The sequence below is a fragment of the Tetrahymena thermophila genome (genome assembly GCF_000189635.1).
Source record: "Tetrahymena thermophila SB210 genomic scaffold scf_8254549, whole genome shotgun sequence".
In the NCBI taxonomy this organism is placed as follows: Eukaryota; Ciliophora; class Oligohymenophorea; order Hymenostomatida; family Tetrahymenidae; genus Tetrahymena; species Tetrahymena thermophila.
The window spans coordinates 76,352-99,649 of record NW_002476320.1 but is presented as its reverse complement, the minus strand read 5'-3'; the positions used below and the strand labels follow the sequence as shown (position 1 = coordinate 99,649).

The 23,298-nt window shown below is 21.2% G+C and overlaps 9 protein-coding genes across 9 annotated transcripts in view; 7 read left to right on the top strand and 2 right to left on the bottom strand. All coding sequences in view use genetic code 6, as the record gives it.

Moving 5' to 3' along the window:
- Nucleotides 1-156: 156 nt before the first annotated feature.
- On the bottom strand, nt 157-1,188 carry TTHERM_00777080 (hypothetical protein; the record flags this gene model as incomplete). The annotated part of the gene is made up of 1 exon (XM_001021243.3): nt 157-1,188. One exon carries the CDS (start codon nt 1,186-1,188, stop codon nt 157-159), a length of 1,032 nt encoding a protein of 343 aa, XP_001021243.1.
- A 576-nt stretch (nt 1,189-1,764) lies between these two features.
- On the top strand, nt 1,765-4,626 carry TTHERM_00777070 (protein phosphatase 1 regulatory subunit 7; the record flags this gene model as incomplete). Its single annotated transcript, XM_001021242.2, has 4 exons — nt 1,765-2,319; nt 2,392-2,535; nt 2,800-3,926; nt 3,984-4,626. The coding sequence occupies 4 exons, from the start codon at nt 1,765-1,767 to the stop codon at nt 4,624-4,626; spliced, it is 2,469 nt and encodes an 822-aa protein (XP_001021242.2).
- A 1,317-nt stretch (nt 4,627-5,943) lies between these two features.
- On the top strand, nt 5,944-8,712 carry TTHERM_00777060 (hypothetical protein; the record flags this gene model as incomplete). The annotated part of the gene is made up of 8 exons (XM_001021241.2): nt 5,944-6,201; nt 6,261-6,440; nt 6,506-6,621; nt 6,678-7,516; nt 7,572-7,626; nt 7,692-8,006; nt 8,060-8,150; nt 8,203-8,712. The coding sequence occupies 8 exons, from the start codon at nt 5,944-5,946 to the stop codon at nt 8,710-8,712; spliced, it is 2,364 nt and encodes a 787-aa protein (XP_001021241.2).
- Nucleotides 8,713-10,396: 1,684 nt separating this feature from the next.
- TTHERM_00777050 (tesmin TSO1-like CXC domain protein) lies at nt 10,397-11,521 on the top strand (the record flags this gene model as incomplete). Its single annotated transcript, XM_001021240.2, has 4 exons — nt 10,397-10,436; nt 10,494-10,737; nt 10,795-11,296; nt 11,345-11,521. The coding sequence occupies 4 exons, from the start codon at nt 10,397-10,399 to the stop codon at nt 11,519-11,521; spliced, it is 963 nt and encodes a 320-aa protein (XP_001021240.2).
- Nucleotides 11,522-11,881: 360 nt separating this feature from the next.
- TTHERM_00777040 (ADP-ribosylation factor 1) lies at nt 11,882-12,418 on the bottom strand (the record flags this gene model as incomplete). The annotated part of the gene is made up of 1 exon (XM_001021239.1): nt 11,882-12,418. One exon carries the CDS (start codon nt 12,416-12,418, stop codon nt 11,882-11,884), a length of 537 nt encoding a protein of 178 aa, XP_001021239.1.
- Nucleotides 12,419-13,104: 686 nt separating this feature from the next.
- On the top strand, nt 13,105-14,463 carry TTHERM_00777030 (transmembrane protein; the record flags this gene model as incomplete). The annotated part of the gene is made up of 1 exon (XM_001021238.3): nt 13,105-14,463. The coding sequence occupies one exon, from the start codon at nt 13,105-13,107 to the stop codon at nt 14,461-14,463; it is 1,359 nt and encodes a 452-aa protein (XP_001021238.1).
- A 792-nt stretch (nt 14,464-15,255) lies between these two features.
- Nucleotides 15,256-15,840, top strand: TTHERM_00777020 (DnaJ domain protein; the record flags this gene model as incomplete). The annotated part of the gene is made up of 1 exon (XM_001021237.1): nt 15,256-15,840. The coding sequence occupies one exon, from the start codon at nt 15,256-15,258 to the stop codon at nt 15,838-15,840; it is 585 nt and encodes a 194-aa protein (XP_001021237.1).
- A 750-nt stretch (nt 15,841-16,590) lies between these two features.
- On the top strand, nt 16,591-20,618 carry TTHERM_000776011 (cyclic nucleotide-binding domain protein; the record flags this gene model as incomplete). The annotated part of the gene is made up of 12 exons (XM_012798912.1): nt 16,591-16,662; nt 16,719-16,768; nt 17,226-17,312; nt 17,611-17,700; nt 17,920-18,009; nt 18,291-18,380; nt 18,651-18,740; nt 19,023-19,112; nt 19,393-19,482; nt 19,766-19,855; nt 20,095-20,184; nt 20,498-20,618. Exons 1-12 carry the CDS (start codon nt 16,624-16,626, stop codon nt 20,616-20,618), a joined length of 1,017 nt encoding a protein of 338 aa, XP_012654366.1. The 5' UTR covers nt 16,591-16,623.
- Nucleotides 20,619-21,132: 514 nt separating this feature from the next.
- The window catches only part of TTHERM_000776000 (cyclic nucleotide-binding domain protein), a gene marked incomplete at both ends in the record, with an annotated part of 4,131 nt that continues 1,965 nt past the window's right edge, over nt 21,133-23,298 (top strand). Inside the window, 7 exons of the mRNA XM_012798911.1 lie at nt 21,133-21,171; nt 21,229-21,281; nt 21,668-21,757; nt 22,029-22,118; nt 22,228-22,317; nt 22,563-22,652; nt 22,936-23,025. Coding sequence (XP_012654365.1) covers nt 21,133-21,171; nt 21,229-21,281; nt 21,668-21,757; nt 22,029-22,118; nt 22,228-22,317; nt 22,563-22,652; nt 22,936-23,025 — 542 coding nt within the window. The remainder of the gene's footprint in view (nt 21,172-21,228; nt 21,282-21,667; nt 21,758-22,028; nt 22,119-22,227; nt 22,318-22,562; nt 22,653-22,935; nt 23,026-23,298) is intronic.

The following is a 23,298-nucleotide window of genomic DNA, read 5'->3' as shown; positions in this document are numbered from 1 at the left end:
GTAAGAAAAACTAAGAAAAGCAGTTAGTTAAATTATAAACAACTATAACAATTACATCGACAATAGAACTTAGCATTGATAAATAAAGAAATAAATAAATATTCAGTATATTTTTAATTAAGGAGTCAAAAGAGTTAATTTAAATTATTTTAAATTTCATTTTTTTTAATGCTTGATAAGAAGATCATCTAAAAAGTTATCATCGCTGCTATCTTCATTATTATTTTCAACAGTATGCTTTTCGGAAGAATATTGATCATATATTCTTGATAAAACTTCTTCTTGGTCGACTGTTAGTATACTAGTCATGGAGTGTCTATTTATACCCTTGTCTTATAAATTTTACAATCTTATTCTTTGAACTTCACAATATCTCTCAAATTCTGGAATCATTAAATTAGAAAGCTTTAAAAATTCTACAAGTGCATCAAACCTAGTCATTAATATATTATTTAATAAGCAAGTTTCCTTTTGAAGAAATTCTTATTGTATTCTAATAACGATAGGCTTTAGCATATTAAAGGTTTGTTAGTCGTTGAGATTCTCCATTATAAGAGTGAGAGTAGAAAACGAATTAAACTCTATGAAAATACTTAATTCATCTATTATTTTAACTAAAATGGAAAATTTATCTAGCGCATTACATTGCTAAGCATAATACAATGATAAAATAGCAAATTTAATGTTTATTCTTAAATAATGCTGATTATATAGTTAAGCTATTTTCTTTATTTATTATTTGGTATACTTTTCAGACAAAACAACCACTCTAAAGAATTATAGCAAATTGTGGCCTTCGTCAATTTCTTTATAATTATTCTAAAATTCTTAAATAGCAAAGTCAATCATTTAACTTTCAAAGTTCTCAGCGCAAGGCCATTTATTAGAAAGATATTTCCTAATTATTTAATTAGTTTCGTATCTATGCTGTTTCAGCTAGTCTTTATTTTCTAAAATTATCTGAGACAAATTAAAAATATATTTAGTTTTATCCTCAATTTCATGAAGTGGCTTTGTTAATTGCTAAATTAATTCATTAGTCTATGTCACATTGAATTTTATTTTAAGTAGATCAAGGTTATTTTGTAAAAACTTTGCACTTAATTATTCTTCAAATGAACTCTAACTATTTTATACTTTAGTGCAGAACAAATATCTGTTTACCCTAGACAATTACCTAATTAACATATCTTAATAATGATTTTTCTGAAAATTATTTATTTTTTATCTTCTATTTTTTTATAAACAATAGACTTTAATTTGATACTTAATTCTACGAACCAAGAAATCCTATTAAAAACTAAAATTGTAAATCTTTCTAGATTTTCTTCAATGTGCATTCTTAAATTAATTATTTATGTCTTCTACTTTCTTTCATTGAATTTTATTTCATTCATTTTCATTAATTATTTAAAACACTAATTTAAAAAAAATTATTTTACTTCAAAAGTTTTGAAAGAAAAATCAGTCTTAATTTTGAACAATATTTTATTCATTTTTTAAATTTTTAAAAAATCTAATTAAAAAAAATAATTAAATTCCTTTTTAAATATTTAGATGGACATTCATACATACATATTGGCTATGAACAGTTTCTTATATATTTGTTAAATAATGAATTTGTTATTGAAATTGAAAAAATAAATGAATTTAATTTGAAAAGTACTTATATAAAAAATAAACATAATTTTAAAAATAATATAAAATTTATCAGATATTATTGGGAAATATATATAGAAGGCGAAATAGAAATAAGTTAATTGAATGAAGCCAGCAAGTATTACTAAAAAAATAGAGCAAATGCTTGAGATGAATAGCATTTAGAACAAGGAAGATAAATAGGAAGATGAGTAGGAAAAAGTGATAGAAATAAATGAGAAAAGTATTTTAAAGTATAGTTAAGGTTGCAAGAGCTTAAGCTAAGTTGTAAGATTAAAATTGATAGGATCTAAAATATCATAGCTAGAGAAATTGGAGCTTGTTCCATAACTAAAATTTCTTAACATTAGCTTTAGTAATATTGAGAAGATATAAGGACTCAATAAATTAAAAGAACTCAAAGATGCCATTCTTTGCAACAATTAAATCTAGTAAATCGGCGGCTTAGAAGAAAATAAATAGCTAACTTCATTAGACTTATCATATAATAAAATATCCGAAATAGAAAATTTGAATCATTTGACAAAGTTGACTGTTTTGAATCTTAGTTCAAATAGCATAAGTCTTATTCAGGCAATAGACAACTTAAAGAATTTATCTCAGCTTTTTTTAGAAAACAATAAAATAAAAAAGATTGATTTTTTCCCTCTTTTACCAAATGTAATCATCAAATTTAACTCTATTCCTCACTTTCATTCATTCATTCTTAACAATATCTTTTATCAATTACAGCTTTAGGAAATTAGCTTAAAAGGTAATCACATTGAAAGCATCAACCCAAAGCTCTTTGAAAACCTCAAGAATTTAGAAGAATTGAATCTTTCTAATAATAAAATAAGAAGCTTAGAGTTTTTGAATTCCCTTCCTAATTTAGAGGTAAAATGTTAAAATAATATTAATTAAATATATAAGTAAATAGATTAATATTTAGCGACTAGTTATTTATTTATTTAGTTTGTTAGCTTTTCGTTACATAGTAATATACTGATTTTTTATAGAAAGTTTGACTGACTGATGAGATTATTGGCGTTAGCACTTAAAATTTGAATGAAAAAGAATTTAAGATAATATCAGCTCAGCAATTTATAAAATATTTATGAAAATTTTATAATTAATTCTTTTGTTTAAAAAAAAAATTAGAAATTCTATTGTTCTCACAATCATATTGAAAAATGCTTTATGAAAATATAATTTGAAAATTTGGAGTATCTCGATTTAAGTCACAACTAAATTTTGGAGACAAAGAAATTTGGAGAATATTTTCCAAATTTATTTACATTAGATATTTCTTATAATAATATTTTTACTGAAGAAGAATTGATTTTCGTTTATGATATGGATTCTCTTTGTGAAATCGATTTTTCAAATAATTTAGCTTGCACACAGGAGTTTGAGGAGCAGTTTTTGAGAAGACATCCAGAAATCGATGTAGTAAATGGGAAAATTATAAAGCAAGCAGGATATCGTTTTGAAGTTGAGATGAAAGAAGTTGAAGAAGAGATCAAGGAGTTTGAAAAAAAGCAGCTAGCTTTGAATCTGACATAAGAGCTTGAAAATGATGATAGCTTCACTGAAGAAGATAAAGAGGCCAGAAAAATTCTAAAATCGCTTATCTAAACTGATTTGAGCTCTGTAATTTAAGAGATTTAAAAGGAAAAGGAATAGGATAAATAGGCCAAAGAACAATTGATTAGTTATTACAAACAAATAAATGAAGAAATCACTCCAGAAGATCTTAAAAAACAAGCTATAAAAAGAAAAAACAGGGAGCTATATGGATCTGATGAAGAAGATGACGGTGATGAAGAATAAGAAGGCAGTAATACTTTTTATAAAAATTAGGTTGATAATGTGGATGACTTGAATGAAAATGTTAATAGATATAACAGTCTCTAAAAGAATGCTAGTAAAAATAAGTTGTAGAAATTTGATTCGTATGTAACTTTGAATGATGAGAAGAATTTAAATGCATTTATTACAGATTTAGAAAATGATTTGACAGAAATAAAAGCAAAATATCACGCCATTAAGGGCATTAAGTATACATAAAAGTTTCATTAAAATAAAAGTTAGTTCCTAAGCAAATCTGAATAAAATTTATCATTGTCAGATTTAAGTCAGTATGACGATAACCTCTCAGCATCTTAGCTTTCTGAAAGGAAAGACGAGATGAATTTAACTTCTTCATCTTTTAAAAACTACGAAACTGAATATAGCTCAGATTCAAGACAAGCCCTTAAAAATATCGAAAAAAATATAATTATTAAGTAAATTTATTCAAGTAGATTATTGCATTTTATTAATTAATTTTATTTTGTAAATAGGAAGAAGAAAATTCCACTTTCCTCTTAAACATCTTAGATAAGTAACTCTTCAAAAACAAATCTAAATATTAGTAGTGCAACTTCGACTTTAAACAATATACCACCTACTCAAACAAAGCCAGGTCTTCCAATCCCAAGAAATCCACTACTCTAAAAAGAGTTAAAAGAATTTAAGAAAAATATGAATGATCCAGATTATTTGAAGAAGTTAGGAATAGGCAACGATAACTTAAACCTACCTTCAGATAAATTTGTATTCAATGCTACTTAAGCTAGAGCGTAATCATAAATGTATAATAAAACAGCTTAGCTTAGCAAAACGAGCAATTTAAGTATTACTTAAAGACCAACCAGAGAGAGGTCAAATTCTATTAATAAACTAAGAAACTTCAGTGCCACGAAAAAAGATGGCTTTAATAACACAAGCAGTCAGAATCCAAAAGTCTTTGGGTAAAACAGCATTAAAAGTAAAAAAGAAAAGACAGAAAACTTAGATAACTCAAATATTGAAGATAGAAGCTCTTTGTCAATTCAAAGCAACTAGCAAGTTACTCCAACAAAAACAATAGGCATCATATACTCAAACAAAAATAGTAAAACTAAAAGTAAACTTATAGATGCAATTGCAAATTCCTAAAAATGATTTTAATTATTACTTAAACCTGATTAAAAATACAACTCTCTTACACTAATTAAAAACTAACGAATTAATATTATTTAAATATTTATTAACCACATTTATTTTATTTTTATATATTTGTCAATAGTAATTAATGCCTTCAATATAAAATTATCTCATATGCTAAAAATTATTAACTCATATTTTAGACAGACATAAATTCTAAATATTTTATTTCATCGATATGAAAAAAAATATTTGACATAAAAATAACTAACTTTCAATATTTTTTTTAGTTTTAAAACATAAAAAATTTGGATTAATTTAATTAATTATATATCTTTTATTTAACTGCTATATATTAAGATTATTAATCCACAATACAATAAAATCTTAGCTTGTAACCACTTGAATAATATGAGAACTTGCTTATTATTGAGAAATTTAAAAAAAGTAATTAATATGAATTCATAAGAAACCTTGATGATGTTGACATATTTGTAATTTGAATAAAAGTTTTAGCTTAGAAATTAATTCGTCACTTTAGATAATTTTTACTGTAGGTAATTTTAATAAATGATTATTCTAATTGAATAGATTTTCAAATATTTAAGAATTCTATTAAGTAAAGTAGATAAATTAATTAATGTATGCCAACATATTTATTTTATTTGTTAAAGGATATCTAACTTTTATGAATATTTTCTATAAACACAAGGCCTAATTATTTAATTTTAAGTATATATAATTATTCTAAATATTATATTAGTTAATTTAAAATTTTAAATAAATAAATAATATAAATTTTATTATTTAATATTAAAGAAAATTAATATAAAATCAGCATAATTATTTATCATGTAAAATACTAATCTTTATTTACAATAAATAATATTAACTGATTTATTGCAACATGCATGAAGTATTTTTTTATTAAAAGTTTATTCTTTATAATACTTGTTGTATATTAGGTTATATCGAATTAACAGTTATTATTAAAAAGAAAAATGTTAAATTATTATCATATTAATTTATATTGCTTTATTATGAATTTTGAAAAGAAAGTAAAATTTATGTCCAAATAAAATAGAAATTATTTTAAATTAAGAAAGAAGGGCTAAATATATATATATAGTAATAGTATGTTATAGAGCTAGTATATGACTATGCTATTTTCACATAAGTATTTTTGAAATGTGTCTGTTAAATTAGCATGACGATTAAGAATATAATAATTAAAATTAAAGAATCTTTACCACTTTTGTTAGTAAACTCGTTAAATTTTAATTTATTTGTTTGTTTGATAAGTAAATTTATTGTAAAATTGTATCAAAATACTGAATGAGTTACTAACAAGAAAATTTTCATTTGGTCAGAGGTAAGCTTTTGGCAGTTATGACTGTATAATTTGCAGAGAGCTAGAGCGAAGATATAGAAATATATTAAAATGATGATCCCAGGAAGCTCGCAGAAGAATTTATTCAAAAGAACCAATTTGATGAATCTATTTTAGAAATTATTGTTGAGAATATCAATATTAATAAAAATTTAGCTATGGAGGAATATAACAAAAACCCAGATAACTTTAAAGTATAAAAGGTATAGTTTTATAGAGTTTAGCTTATATTTTAAAAAATCTTATTTGAAATTTAAAATAGGATTCAGATTTCAACAACTGCGATTAAGGCGAAGAACATCAGGCTTAATAAAAACCTAATGAAAAATAGAATGATGCCATTAAAAATATATAAAATGATAGTTTTATTTAGTAAAAACTAATCAATCAGCAAAATAATTATAATATTTAAAATAAAGAAAACTCAGATGATTCTCACAATGTAAAATTTAGTGCTTTCTTTGTGTTTAAATTTTTTAATAAAATTGTTTTAAAAATAAATAATAGCATTTCATAGAATCCTTTCAAAATTAAGAAGACTTCAAGGGCGTTAATAATTTATAATAAAAAGAGGATGATGATTATTAAGCATATCAATATAATTTAATGATGACTTAAAAAGCGTATAAATTAATTATAAATTGTGTTTATTTGATAATAGGAATTTGTATTTTATTAGTGAATAGTTTTTATAGTAGAAGAATAGTTTTTAATGGTAGTAAAATGATTTTAAGAAGTAGAAAAGCGATTTTTAGTCGTAGAAGAACTAAGACTTTCAATAAAATAACCAAGTAAGAGTAATTGATAACAATGACTTCTCTAGCTCTCCAGCAAACAAATTACAGCTTATTAGAAATTAATTTAAAAAGAATAAAGTTTCAGATAAAAACCAAAGTACAAGTTAATCTCCAAATACTTCTTTTTAGAAGTAAAAGATGCAGAGTGATAGAGCGTTATTTGAATAAAGCTAGAAAGAAAATACTGCTAAGACATGCTTTAGTTAGAAAGATGATATTTATAACTCACCCTAAATAATAGATGCTAATTTAACTTCAAAGAAAAAGCTTATGACATAATCCAGTCGCTCTAAGTCGCCTAATTATCTTGCTTCAAGTTTAAGCACAAGTGCTTCAATTAAAAATAAAGATGTTGGATATATTGAAAAGATTATTTAAAAAAACTATTAAAATTAATTTTAAAATATCTTTGAATAAAGCAACAATTATAACACAAAATCTACCAGCACTTATAGAATTCTTCATAATACAGAAAATGACCCTAAACCGTTTTAGCCTTAAATTAGTAAAAGAAGCTAATAAATTGCCATGGAAAAGAATAAAGATACATCTCCAGCATTTATAAGACTACATAATTAAAAAATTAAAACTTTCATAATACAAGCAGAGCCTCCTTAAAATGAAAATTTTGAGCAGACAAAACAAAATTTGAACAAAGAAAAAGCTTCAGATAAATCAAACACAACATCTAAAAAGCTAAGCTAATTAGAAATTATGGAAAGTATTTTTTATTTATAATTTAAATGTTCTTTTAAGAAATAAAATTTTGAAAATAGTGAGCGAAAGAATGCACTTATAAGCAAAAAGGCATGAAGACAAACTTAAATAATTGTAATTTATTAATTAATTAAATTATTTATTAAAATAAAATATATAATTCAATTTAAAATATTTAGAAAGCTATTTTATGAAAAAATGGAAAAAGAGTAGCTGCAATAAGATTTTGGAAAGCTTTACATTGCAAAGAAATCTAAATCACCTTAAAAAAAATCTCATGGAATCATCCAAAAAGAAAAATAAAGTTAAAAAGAAGATAAAAGAACAGCAGATTGGAATTAAATGAAATAAAATGAAAATAATATTTAGCAATTCTACTATAAATCCAGAACACCTGAAAGATTAAAAATTCAATAAAATTTAAATGTTAGGAAAAGCTCTTAAAGTCCTATTCCTTCTAACAAATCAAAAACATAAATATTAACTCCTAAGCAGTAATTGTTAAATTATAAAAATTGGTATTTATTATTTTCTGTTTATAAACTAGACAAAATAAAATATGTTACAGTCCTAACAAAACAAAATAAAATAATACCTACTAACCTTAGTAGATGTAGATGCTATTAAGTAGTGATAATGTATACAAATAATTTATTTTTTTTCCTTTAAGCATCATTTTATTTTTATAAGTTTTACAATAGTAGAAGTCCAAATAAAAATTAAGGCAAAGGGCATGAACACCTAGCTTATAGAAGTGATGATTAAGTTAAGATGTCACACATGACAATCCATACCTTGAAAATAGATAGCCTGAGAAAACAAAAGAGGATAAACGATATTTTTACTGTGCTAGACTCTGATGCAGATGGATTTATTTCATCTAATAAAATTAACGTAACTGCTCTTCCTCCTCCTCTTCTTAAAATAATATCTCCCATTCTATATGAAATGGAGGAATATAATTTCAATCTCAGCTACGAGGACTTTATTGGCTCAATTTAGCTGCTAGAAAAAGTAATTAATTTTTAATCATTTTCAAATTAAATAAGTTAAAACTTAATTTTTTATTAGACATTAAGTGATAAATAACTTGAAATACTTTATTATTAAACTGATGATTCAACCAAATATAAATTCTACAAATAAAAGCAACTAACAAACATAGTAAATTAATTTCAAAAAATTTTAATAAGTAAATGATATAATATTTAAATAGAGTAATTTATCTTATGAATAATTGCAAAAAATTGGAAGGTAAATAGAGTCATGCAAAGGTAATATCCATTTCAAAAACTGATATTAAATTATTTATAATTAAAAATGTAAAACTAAAATAAAAATATTTATTGACTAACAATATTTATTTATAAGTCAACTTAATAAATAAATTCTAAATTAATTTATTTAAACTGTAAATTGCATAAAAACATCTATCTATCGATATATCAATATTCTTCTGTTAATTGTGAGTTTAAATTATTAAAATTTTTCATTTAATTTTTCCTAATTTTTTACACAAACATTTTCTTTAGTAAATTTAATGAAGTTTATTAAAATGCTTAAAAATAGTAGAATAACTAAATAAAATTAAAATAATCAAAATAAATAAATATTCAATAATTTCTTTGATTTTTAATTTTCAATTAATTTTAATATATACTGCTTTGGCTCATATATATATGTTGGTAGGTAAATAAATAATTAAATAAATTAATTAATTAAAAACTATTTTTTTAAAACAAGTAAAAAACTTTTTTTTTGAAATATCTTTTTACAATACATTAAATAAAAATAATAGTAAATTATTTGAACATAAATCTAATTTATAAATCATATCCTAATATTATGTATAAGCAGATTTGCATATTAATACTTTTTTATCTTAATAATTTTAAAATAATTTAATTTTTATACAATTTGATACAAATAAAATTCAATAGTGGACAATAAATAAATACATTTATGTATTTAAATTTAATTATTTTATAAAGCTGGTACATTTTATTCATTTTTAGGGATCTATCATATAATTTAGAAAAATTAATCAAAAGATACTTTTCTACTTTTTGGTGGGAAAAATTTACTATTTTTCAAATTTCAATTTTAAATTAATTTGTGTTGTGATCGATTGATTAATTAATTAATACTTTGATTTTGATTTTAAATTTTGTTTTTTTTCATAAAACACAAATCGTTATAAAATTCATTAAGGCGCCAAAATATTTATTAATACGTTTTAAACGAATATTTTGATAACAATAATTAAGAAAAAACTAAGTCCAAGGAGAATTATCTTTACTAATTATTCTACTTATGTAAAATGCCATTTTTTATTATTTAAAAGCCTTTAAATTGCACTTTGAACATGAAAAAAGATAGTATAAAAGATAAATAGTTCAAATATATAGCTTTTAGTTTTTAAAGACACCAAAATTTCAATATCTTTCATGATTTTTCATAAATGCTGATAAATTAACAAGATTTTAAATATTTAGTTAATAAAATGTTTGTTTGTTCGATTATCAAATAAAATAATTACTAAAACTGGTCTATTTTTATTTTTCGTACTGAGTCCTTTGTAAGGGTAGTTCTTTTTATATATTTTGTATTAGTTGAATGTATTGACCCCTTTATTTTCAAAAAATTTTGTATCTTTTTTGCGATAACCTAATTATAATTATGATGATTGATAAGTAAATTATTATGAAAAAAGATATTTATTTTTATATCTAATTTATTTCTTTAAATTTTTTACAAAATAGTCAGAAAGTAAAAATCATATTTTCAATTAGCCAGAGAAATCCACTTAACATCTTAAATAAAATCATTCCGCGTCAAGGAAACCTTCTCTGTTGGTTAGCACTACTGTTATAATAGCAAGTATATGAAATAAACTCCAAATAAAGCTAAAATAAATGAAATAAGTACTTTTTTTTGATAAAATAAGTTCCCTCCATTTTTAACATTTTGAAAATTCAAAGTTATTGAAGAGAATTAAGAGACATAATAAATAAAAAATGAGAATGAAATTCAACTGAGACAATTAGACTTCACCACTAATTAGTCATTCATTATCACTCCTCAAAAAAGAAAGCATAATGTTTGTAATCTGATAATTTAGTCTGAATCACCTCTAAATTCGCCAAAAGCTACAAAATAGTTAAATTTAGAAGAAAACCAAGATAAATAAATAACTAATGACTTTCTCATCTAAAAAAATATATAGTAAAGTAGCTTCTTAACATAACCTGAAAAATATTTTTTTTTTTTATAATAAAATAGAAATTAACTAATTTTAGGTGACATAAACTCGTTCGAATAATTTAATCAAATTCATTATAATATTTTCTAATTAAAAACTTCAACTCTACTTAATTTGAAGTGTTAAGAAAACTCGCCTTAATATTTTATTAATTCTAGCGCAAGCACCACAAATATTACTCCATAAAAAGATAAAGAATTAGAAATAAATTTTGATTAAGATAATAATTTATACTAATTTAAATCAAGCCAAGCATCACAAACTCCTACAAAATTAATTTCTTTGCAAGAATAAACGAGCTCACAATAAATTTCTAGTTTTACAAAAGTTCACGTAGATACTGAATGCAACTGTCAGACAACTTAATGTATAAAAAAATATTGTTCTTGCTATGCAAATAATAATTTCTGTGTACCTTCTATTTGTAAGTGCCAATCTTGTATGAATACTTTCTAACAATCTTATAATTCCACTTCATAAAAAAAGCCAAAGCTTATTTCATCATAAAAATCTCTTTCATAAGTAATTTTATATTAAATTTAAAATATAAACTAACTTAAAATTTAAAAGGAAAATGCAACAATATCTTGTACCTGCTAAAAGAGTTTCTGCAAAAAGCAATATTGTGATTGCTATAAAAGCGGTAAAAAATGTTCCACGTTATGCAAATGCTAAAATTGTTTCAATCAAGGGCAAAAAGAAGTTGTTTAGAGATTAGATTTTAATTCACTACCAGATTTTGACTGATTTGATGTTGATTCTATTTAAACAAGCAAACAAATAAACAAATAAAATTAATTAATTCATGCACAAAATATTTTAAAATATATCTATAATAAGTTATTACGTTAAAGAGATAGATTAATTATCTCATTCTGTTTGTATTATTACAGACTTAACAATTTGTTAAGATAGATGTTAATTTAAAAACTTTATAATTCATATTGTAATATTTTTAAAAAAATATTTTTTTTATAAATTAATAATAAATAAAAGAGACCAAAAAAATAAAGCTTTTTTAATACATAAAATTATTTTTGTTATTTTTTATTTTATAAACGAAATTAGAAAAAATTATTGAATTTAATTAATTAATTAGATATTATTTCATATAAATTTTTAAGCGAGCCAATCTAATGCGTCGGTTAGACCCTCGCCAGTAAAAGGATTAGTATATATTATTTTGTATTAAATTTAAGATTTAAACTTTTCAATGCCTACATACTATTCAATTTCTTGTAAACTAGCCAAATATTTATCTTTTTTATTTGCTAAAATTAAGAATGGCAGGTTCTTTTATGGCAATCGTGCTAACAATTTTTGAACTTATTCTTAGAAATATTATTAATCCTAATTAAGATCACTTGAATCTAATACAACTATAAGTGCTTCCACCCCTTACATTTAATCAGCCCACATATTTCTTATAATTTATCCTCCTCCTCCTTCCCACATTTCAAACTCTATCTAATTATGCACAATACGCTCAACGTTAAATCCAGGTGTTGGTATATAAAAATCTATTTTTTAATTCTTCCATTTATATAATATCGTTGTCCTTCCTGAAGATGGATTCCCAGCCATAAAAACTTTTACACGTTTTTTGATATTAATTCTACTTATTTTATCTTGAATTTATCCCATTTTATTAAGCTCAAAAATAATAGATAAATATATTTTTAATATTTATAATAAACGAACAAAGACTAATTAAAGTTCATAAAAATTTGATTTAGAAATCTAAATAAATATATATTAAGTAAGAGATTCCTTCTATAATTTCATGTTTCTCTCAATCTTGTAAAAAAATATGTCTTTGTCTGGTTTGTTATAGCTATATATTATGTAATATTAGTATTTATTTACCACTTTAAATTACAAAAATAAAATAAAAACATTTATTAAAAATGTATCTTAGTCTTAATTATTGTTTTAATAAGAATTCTTTAAACATTTGCATATTATAACAAAAATAAATTATTTATCTTCCTCTTTAAAAATGATAAAATAAATTGTTTTAAACTAATTTATATTGAAATTATTAATTATCATTTCAAATTGAGATAATCAATTTATATTTTTATTGATTTCTATCAAGCTAATATATTTATTTATAGAAATTAAATGAAAAATTTTGGTATTTGAATTCTCAAGGATTTATAAAACGCTAATTTTTATATTTATATCTTTCTATATATCTATCTATCTAACTATCTATTTTGCTTAGAAATTTATCAAAAATCAATAGAAAAACAATAAATTAATTGTAATTCAATACTTATTTAACATATAAATAAATTGGTAAGCTAATTGTATTCAATAAAATTGATATGGATCTAAATAATAATACAGCTCAATTAAATAATGGCTTTAAAAGGTTTTTAATGCCAGAATATTCGATTCCTGTCACCTTTGGCCTTTTGGGCTTAAGCTCCTTTAAGTTTTTTAAATGCATGAAGTATATGTATATAATTAATCATATGAAGAGAAAACTAAGTAAAGCCCTTCCAGTAAAATTATTGGCTAAAGAATCTCCTAATTACTCTCTTGCTTACGCTTCTGGTAAGATTTAATATGATCCTAACATATCAGTGATTGATTACCACTTTGGTGTAAAACCTGTTGATGATGAATCTATTGGGATATATAGAAAGGTAGATGTTTATAACTAAACAAATATTTAAGGTAATACCCAGTTTGTAAACTATGAGGAAAGATCTTTTTTTGCTTCTGTTAAAGATTACAACAATGTTTATATTTCAAACTAAGTTTTTACTAAAGGCTAGATAAGCTTAGAAGATCATAAAATTGCTGATTCACTAATCAAAGAATATGCAAGGGAAAATATGAAGCAAATTTCTATAGAGGAAGAAGAAATTAGGAATTATGTTGAATAAAATTTTAAGCTTAAAGAGGAGGAAGAAGAAAAAGAAAAGGAAGAAGCTGATTTACTCATAAAAGGTGGAATTCACAACGAAGAATCTCATCCTTTAAGGTAGCTAAACAAAAGATAGTTAATATTCAAAGATAATTATATTTATTTTCAAAAGACGCCTGATTAGCTTTCTTAAGGTGATGTAAGGATATCATTTTATGAGATTGGTAAGGTTGATACTTTAACTATCCTCGCTGGCAAAAAAGAAGATTAATTATAAGCTATTTCTTTTACGTTTAACGGGTTCGATCACTTTGCAAGAAGAATTTTATTAGGAAAAACGGCTAAGAATGTTTGGCCTGTGAAAATAAAATATATATGTGAAGGAATTATTCCCTTTTAAGATCTACTTTCAAGTATCAATTATTAAGTTTAGAGAGATGATAGATTCTTCAAATTATTTTATTTTGTTATAATTTATTTGCTATACAACTATTTGGAATCAGAAATAGCTCTCCTTCCTGAAAATCATTCTTACAAATTGGTTTAGCAATACCAAACTATCAAATAAGTGATTGATTTCGAATTACTAAGAAAAATATTTTCGTTTGATGATGCTCTTAATAATTTTGCAGACGATTCTAAAATGTTAGCAGCTTTGCATTATGCCTTCACTGCTTTATTTATTCGTCTTGGAATGGTATTATTTGGCGCTATAGCTTATTTTAACTTTCATTCACGCTATAAAGAAATTACTTAATAAAAATAGCTAAAAAATCAACAACATAATGAGTAAAATAATATAAATGTTTGAATAATTAAAGAAAAGCTTTATTTTTTATTCTCCTTCTAATTAATAAAAAAATTAATTTAATAAATTTTATAAATAATTGTAGCATTTCTAATCATTTATATATCTTTCCTCTTTTTAAATAAATAAATAAATAAAACAAACAAAATAGTTTAAAGATTTATACCACATCTTATAAATTAATTTAAAAACTACACCAAAATAAACAACTAATTAATTATATTATATTTTTATATTTTACCACAATTTTTTTAAATGTATCTTCTTAATTGATTTCATTTTTATCTATCTTTCATTCTATATATCTATCTGTCATTCTATTATTCGATTATTGTACCATTCTATCTATCTATCTATCTATCTATCTATCTATAAATCTAAAAATCATTCTTTTAATCTTGCTTAAATTAGAAAAAAGTTTGTTTGTTTATTACTATGAGAAAATTGATGAATAAAATAAAATTTGAATTCGATAAACTATTATTAATTTATTTATATTTATATATTATTGAATTAATTGTGGATATTTCTTTTTTTTTTATCAAAGTGTATATTGTGATTTTTTTAAAACATATTTGTCAATTATATTAAGCAAAAATATAATAATTATCAATGTATTTTAAATTTTAAAAATAATTAAGCTTGTTTTTAGCATAAATTGGTAGCTTTGTTGTTATAATTTGTAAGTACTTTGGCGCAATTAGATTTCAGTAATTAATTATTACTAATTTCATATTTTCAAAAATTAAAAATTTGAAGAGACTTTTAATAAATTCTATAAAATTAGTTTGGAAAATGTTTTCAAGCAAATTATAATTTCTTGAAGAGCTTAACAACCAAAATTTTGTATTCGATAAAAGCAATTATACAACTCCATAAAAATCTCCTTTACAAAACCGCGATTAAGCTCTTTCTAACAGCAAATATAAAATTAATTCATAATGTTAACATCAAGAATCAGATTAATCTAGCTAAAAAAATTCAGTGATAAATAGTGCTATAAATTCACAGAAAAAGGACTTATTTTCAGAGCATTTAAATGAGAGAAGAAAAGAAGCAATAAATAATTTTCTTCTCAATTACGAAAATGATCTTTACTATATACTTAATATTCCTCATAATGCATCTTCATAATAAATTAAATAATAATTTAAAAAGCTATCTCTGCTTTATCACCCTGACAAATAGCAGCAACAAAGGAATCAATAGGATTCATAAGAAAACTCTAGAAATGAAAATAATAATGATAATGAGTAGAATTTTATTAAAATTTTAACAGCATATAATATACTATCAAATGATCGCTTGAGGTAAATTTATGATGAGCAAGGATTTTAAGCTGCTTAAAATGCTATGGATAAAAACTCATAAGATTATTGATTAATAATAAATAAATAAATATTCTTTGCTTATACTGAGCAGAATTACTTATATCAAAGATCTTTCAAAAATAAATCTAAAAAACTAAAAAATTAACAAACTTACAAAATTTATTTTATTTTTAATGCTTTATTATTGGCTGCTTACAAGAAGAATTATAGCTAGCCAGTTAAAATTAGTTTTTTACTGCATATTTTATTCAAAATAACAATGAATTTAGATGAAAAATACTTAATTAATTGAACATGTTCAGATTTGTATTTGTTAATTTATAATATTTAGAGTTTTTGATTAATAAAGATATTTTAATCTAAATAACTGAAATCAACAATAAATATAACAAGAAATTTAACAAATTTCTATAAAAGTCTTTGTTTTTAATTTCATTTTTTATTTTTTATATGTTTTATTCAATTTTTGATTCAGATAATGTACTGTAATTTTTTTTTGTAACTATAATAATTTTATTTTTAATTCCAAGAATCTAAATTTTAAGTAAAATACACATAAATATATTTAAATTTTATTTTATTCTTGTGAGTTCGCGTTCTAATTATCCTTTGTATCTAGTCTCTGGTACTAACTATATTTTTAAGAACACATTTTAAAAATAAAAATTAAGATTTAGTTAATGAATATTACAAGAACTTTTTTGTGATTTCTATTACAAAAAGCAAATTTATAAATTCTTATAATTTATTTATTCTTTTTATCCAGTTATAATTAATTAATTAATTAAATTACCATAAATTGTTATTCAATATTTTTGAAATAAATAAATAAATGATATAATAAATAAAATATTACAACAAATTAGAAGAAGTGATTATTTATTTTTTATCAAAATACTTTAAATTTATTTTTACTAATATTAAAAGTTTTTAAACTCTTCACTTTAATCTCATTAGGTTCTCCATATTGATCAGATGTATATTTAATTTATAAATATTGTTATTATTATTAATTAATATTTTTAATATTTTCTATTAATTTAACTTTCAGTTTATTTTTTAATATAAATTATCGTCTATTTTTATTTATTTTATTAAAACAATTTTTTTTTTAGTTATTTTAACTTAATTTTTAATTAAAATATTTTAAATCCATAATCCATTTTTTATTCATTTATTTCCTTCTAAAACTTTTACTTCATAAAAACAGTTTATTTGTTTTAGATTTGATATATAAATTTTAGTTATAAAAATGAATTTAAAAAAAATTTTACTCTTTTTTTTAATTTGCTTATTAGTTTTTATTAAATTATTTATCTTTTCTTTTTTATAGTACTTTTGTTTTTTTCTTCTATTTTTCTTAAGTTAACTAATTTTTTCTTTCTAAATACAGAATTAATTATAAATATATTTTATTCAATTTTAAAAAATTAGGAATTAAATTGGTGCAATAGGTGCAAAAAGCTTAAGTTCTGCATTAGCAAATTGCACTAATCTCTAAAATTTGATACTTAAACTACGGTAAAAACAATTTATTTGTTTAGGATTTTGAAATTTTTATTTATAAAAATGAATTAATTTAAAACAATATAAATATTTTAATTTGTTTATTAGTTTTTATTTAATTTATTTTTCTTTTTCTTCTTTATCATACTTTTTTTTTTTTTTAATTTTATCTTTCTTAATTTAACATATTTTTTATTTGAAACATTTGCATTTATTATAAATAAATTTATTTATTTTTATTACATATTTTTTCTTCATTTTTTCCTTCTAAATAAATAGTTAATTATATATTTTTTCTTCCATATTTAAAAAGTAACAATAAAATTGGCGACTAAGGTGCATTAGCCTTAGGTTCTGCTTTAGCAAATTGCACTAATCTCTAAAATTTGATCCTTTATCTTGGGTAAAAGCAATTTATTTGTTTTGGATTGTGATATTTTGATCTATAAAAATGAAATTAAAAAATATTGTACTTTTATTATTTTTTCTTCTATATTACTTAATTTAACTAATAATTTTTTTTAAAATGATTTTTTATTTTTATAAAATCATCTCTTATTATTTCATACTTTTTCTTCATTTTTTCATTTAAATAATTAATTTAACTTCAATATTTAAAAAGTGACAATAAAATTGGTGTAATCGGTGCATCAGGCTTAGGTTCTGCTTTAGCAAATTGCTCGAATCTATCAAATTTGGTAATTAATCTTGAGTAAAAAAATTTATTTGTTTTAGATTGTGATATTTTTGTTAGAAAAATGAATTTAAAACAATCTAATTCTTTTAATTTGTTTATTAGTTTTTATTTAATTTATTTTTCTTTTTCTTTTTTATTGTACTTGTGTTTGTTTTTCTTTTATCTTTGTTAATTTAAATCATTTTTTTATTTTCGACATTTTATTTTATTATTTATTAATTCATTTCTTAATATTTCATACTTTTTCTTTCTAAATAACTAATTAATGATATATTATTTCTTCAATATTTAAAAAGTGAGAATTAAATTGGTGCAAAAGGTGCATTAGGCTTAGGTTCTGCTTTAGCAAATTGCACTAATCTCTCAAGTTTGGTAATTGATCTTGCGTAAAAAAGTTTATTTATTTTAGATTGTGATATTTTTCATTATAAAAATGAATTCAAAACAAAACAATTCTTATAACTTGTTTATTAGTTTTTATTTAATTTCTTTTTCTTTTTTATTGTCCTTGATTTGTTTTTCTTCAATCTTTCTTAATAACTCAATTTTTTATTTTCGAAATTTGCTATTATTATTTACTAATTCATTTCTTATTATTTCAATTTTTTCTTTCTAAATAACTAATTAATATATATTTTTCTTCATTATTTAAAAAGTGGGAATTTAATTGGTTAAGTCGGTGCATTAAGCTTAAGTTCTGCCTTAATTAATTGTACTAATCTCTCAAATTTGACACTCTATCTTGGGTATAAACAATTTATTTGTTTTGGGTTATGATATTTTTATTTATAAAAATGAATTTAAAATAAAATAACTCTTTTAATTTGTTTATTAGCGTTGTATTTGATTTATTTTTCTATTTCTTTTTAATTGTAATTGTGTTATTTTTTCATCTATCTTTCTTAATTTAGCTCATTTTTTTATTTTTGGCATTTGATTTTATTATTTATTAATTGTTTCTTATTATTTCATATTTTTTCCTTCTAAATAATAAATTAATGAATATTTTTTCTTCAATATTTAAAAAGTGGGAATTAAATTGGTGACAAAGGTGCATTAGGCTTAGGTTCTGATTTAGCAAATTACACTAATCTTTCAAATTTGACACTTGATCTTGGGTAAAAGCAGTTTATTTGTTTTGGTTTGTGATATTTTATTTATAAAAATGAATTTAAAACAAAAAAGCTCTTTTAATTTGTTTATTATTTTTTTTAATTTATTTTTTTTTTATTAAACTTTTATTTGTTTTTCTTTTATCTTTATTAATTTAACTTATTTTTTTATTTTAAAAATTTGCTTATATTATTTATGAATTCATTTCTTATTATATCATATTTTTTTTCATTTTTTCATTCTAAATAACTTATTAAAGATATTTTTTCTTCAATATTTAAAAAGTATCAATAAAATTAATGCACTTGGTGCATCAGGCTTAGGTTCAGCTTTAGCAAATTGCACGAATCTCTCAAATTTGACACTTTATCTTCAGTATAAACACTTTATTTGTTTTGGATTATGATACTTTTATTTATAAAAATGAATTTAAAACAATTAAAATCTTTTAATTTGTTTACTAGCTTTATATTTAATTTATTTTTTTTCTATTTATTTTGTACTATTTTTTTTTCTTCTGTTTTTGTTAATTTAACTTATTTTTTTATTTTAAACTTTTGCTTTTATAATTTATTTATTTATTCATTTCTTATTTTTTCATATTTTTTGCTTCTAAATAACTAACTAATTATATATTTTTTCTTCAATACTTAAAAAGTGGGAATTAAATTGGCGACAAAGGTGCATTAGGCTTAGGTTCTGGTTTAGCAAATTCCACTAATCTCTAAAATTTGACACTTATTTTAAGGTAAAAACAGTTTATTTGTTTTGGATTGTGATATTTTAATCTATTAAAATGAATTTAAAACAATATTAATCTTTTAATTTGTTTATTTAAATATTTTTATTTAATTTATTTTACTTTTTATTACACTAGTGTTTTTTTTCTTCTATTTTTGTTAGTTAACTTATTTTTTTATTTTCAAAATTTGCTTTTATTATTTATTAATTTATTTCATATTTTTTCTTTCTTCAATATTTAAAAAGTGGGAATTAAGTTGGTGATATAGGTGCATCAGGATTAGCTTCTGCTTTAGCAAATTGCACTAATCTCTCAAATTTGACATTTAATCTTAGGTAAAAAAAGTTTATTTTTTTATTATTATAATTTAGCCCAATGCCATTCAAAAATTTAGTGATTTGAGATCACTTTTTTTTTTTGAATGGCAGATGGATTTGAATATAAATTAAGTAAAAATAAATAATTTTAATATAGAATTTAATTAATTAATAATATTTATAATTAATTTTAATTTTATATCAATCTTAATAATAATTAATTTTAGCTTTTTTTAAAAATTTTTCTTCAAAAAAATTTTATTTAATTGCTAATCATTTTTTCCTTCTAAATAGCAAATTAATTATCTATATTTCTCAATATTTAAAAAAGTCACAATAAAATTGGTGAAATCGGGGCATCAGGTTTAGGTTCTTCTTTAGCAAATTATTCTAATCTATCAAACTTGGCACTCATTCTTTGGTAAAAGCAGTTTATTTGTTTTGGATAGTGATATTTTTATTTATAAAATGAATTTAAAACAATATATATAACTCTTCTAATTTGTTTATTAGCTTTTATTTATTTATTTATTTATTTATTTATTTATTTATTTAATTTATTTATTTTTTTTATTATATTAGAGTTTTTTTGTAAAATCTTTGTTAATTTATTTCAATGTTTGCTTTTATTATTCATTTCTTATTAATTTATTTATTTTATTTTCATTTTTTTCTTCTAAATAATACATTTTTTCTTCAAAATTTAAAAAGTTGGAGTTAAGTTGGTGATAGAATAGAATAGAAATACTCGCACATATAAATGCACTCAGAATACAACTTAAAATTAAATTTTATTATATTTATAATATATTTCTTTTGTTTTACTAAATTAAAATCTTTATTACAAAAAAAAATCCACGATTAGCAATAATATTTGATAATAATTATTTTGTTTTTTCTTTTTATCCATTTATTTATAATAAATTAAATTTCCATAAATTGCTATTGAATATTTTTGAAAAAAAAATGATAGAAGAAATTAAATATTACGAAGAATTAGAAGAAGTAATTATTTATTTTTTTATTGATATTATTTAAATTTATTTTTGTTAATAAAAACAGTTTTTAAACTCTTCACTTTAATCTCATTAGGTTCTCCATATTAATCTGACTAAGTAATATTTTTTTTTAAATTTAAATTTCAATCTATTTACTATGGTTTTTCTAACAAACAAATTATCATCTTAATTCATTCATTATTATTTATACTAATATTTTTTTAGCATTTTAACTTAATTTTCACTTTCAATTTTTAATTATTCATTTTTTGAATTTTATATTTTTTCTTAATTATTTACTATTAACATTTATACTTGATAAAAAACAATTTATTTGTTTTGGATTGTTGTATTTTTAATGATATAAATCAATTTAAAACAAAAAAAGCTATTTTAATTTACTTGATGGCTTTTTATTTGATTTATTTTTCTTTTTGTTTTTATTCTTCTTTTTATTTTTAATTAACTAATTAATTATATATTTTTTCTTCAATAAAAAATAGATGGAAAAAAATTAGTGCAATGGGCGCATCAGGCTTAGGTTGTGTTATAGTAAAATGCACTAATTTCTCAAATTGGATACTTAAACTTTAGTAAAAACGGTTTATTTGTTTTAGATTGTGATATTTTTAATTATAAAAATTAATTTAAAATAATAAAGCTCTTTTAATTTATTTAGTAGCTTTTTATTTGATTTATTTTTCTTTTTCTTTTTTACTGTGCCATATTTTCTTCTTTTTTCTTTGTTAATTTAACTTATTTTTTTATTTTACCTTTTTTTATTAGTTAATATATTTCTTTTTAATTCATTTTTTCCTTCTAATTAACTAATTATTTAGATATATTTCTTCAATATCTAAAAAGGTGGAATTAAATTGGTGATAAAGGTATATCAGCCTTAGGTACTGCTTTAGCAAATTGCAGTAATCTCTCAAATTTGACACTTGACCTTGGGTAAAAAAATTTATTTGTTTTGGATTGTTATTAAGTAATCTTATTATTTCATATTTTTCTTCATTTTTACCTTCTTATTAATTATATTTTTTATTTAATATTTAAAAAGTGAAAACAAAATAGGTGCAATGGGTATATCATTCTTAGGTTCTGCTTTAGCAAGTTGCACTAATCTCTCAAATTTGACACTTTCACTTTAGTAAAAAATAGTTTATTTGTTTTGGGTTGTAATATTTTTAATTATAAAAATTAATTTAAAATAATAAAACTCTTTTTATTTGATTTATTTTTCATTTTACTGTGCTTATTTTTTTTAACTTTCTTTGCTAATTTAACTCATTTATTTTTTATTACATTTTGCTTATTTAATTTATTTTATTATTTCAAATTTTTTCCTTCTGATTAATTAACTAATTATATATTTTTTCTACAATATTTATAAAGTGACAATTAAATTGGTGATGAAGGTACATCAGTCTTAGGTTCTGCTTTAGTAAATTGCACTAATCTCTCAAATTTGGCACTATACCTTATGTAAAAAAATTTATTTGTTTTGGAATGTGATATTTTCAATTAAAAAATTAATTTAAAACAATTAAGCTCTTTGAATTTAATTAATAGCTTTTTATTTGTTTTATTTTTATTTTTGTTTCTCTCTTTTATTGTGCTTGCTTTTTTTCTTCTTTCTTTACTAATTTACCTCATTTTTTTTATTTTCAGCTTTTGCTTTTGTTATTAATTAATCTTATTATTTCATATTTTTTCTTCATTTTTTCCTTTTAATAAATTAATTATTTTTTCTTCAATATTTAACAAGTTACAATTAAATTGGTTTAATGGGTACATCAAGATTAGGTTCTACTTTAGCAAATTGCACTAATCTCTCAAATTTGGTCCTTGACCTTGGGTAAAAACAGTATTTGTTTTTGATTACTATATTTTTAATTATAAAATTAATTTAGAATAACAAAGCTCTTTTAATTTATTTGATTGATTATTTTTCATTTTCTTTTTTATTATTTGATTCATTTTTTTATTTTCACCGTTTGCTTTTATTGTTAGTCTATCTTATAATTTCATATTTTTTCTTCATTTTTTCCTTCTTAATAACAAATTAATAATATATTTTTTCTTCAACATCTAAAAAGGCAGAATTAAATTGGTGAGGAAGGTGCTTTAG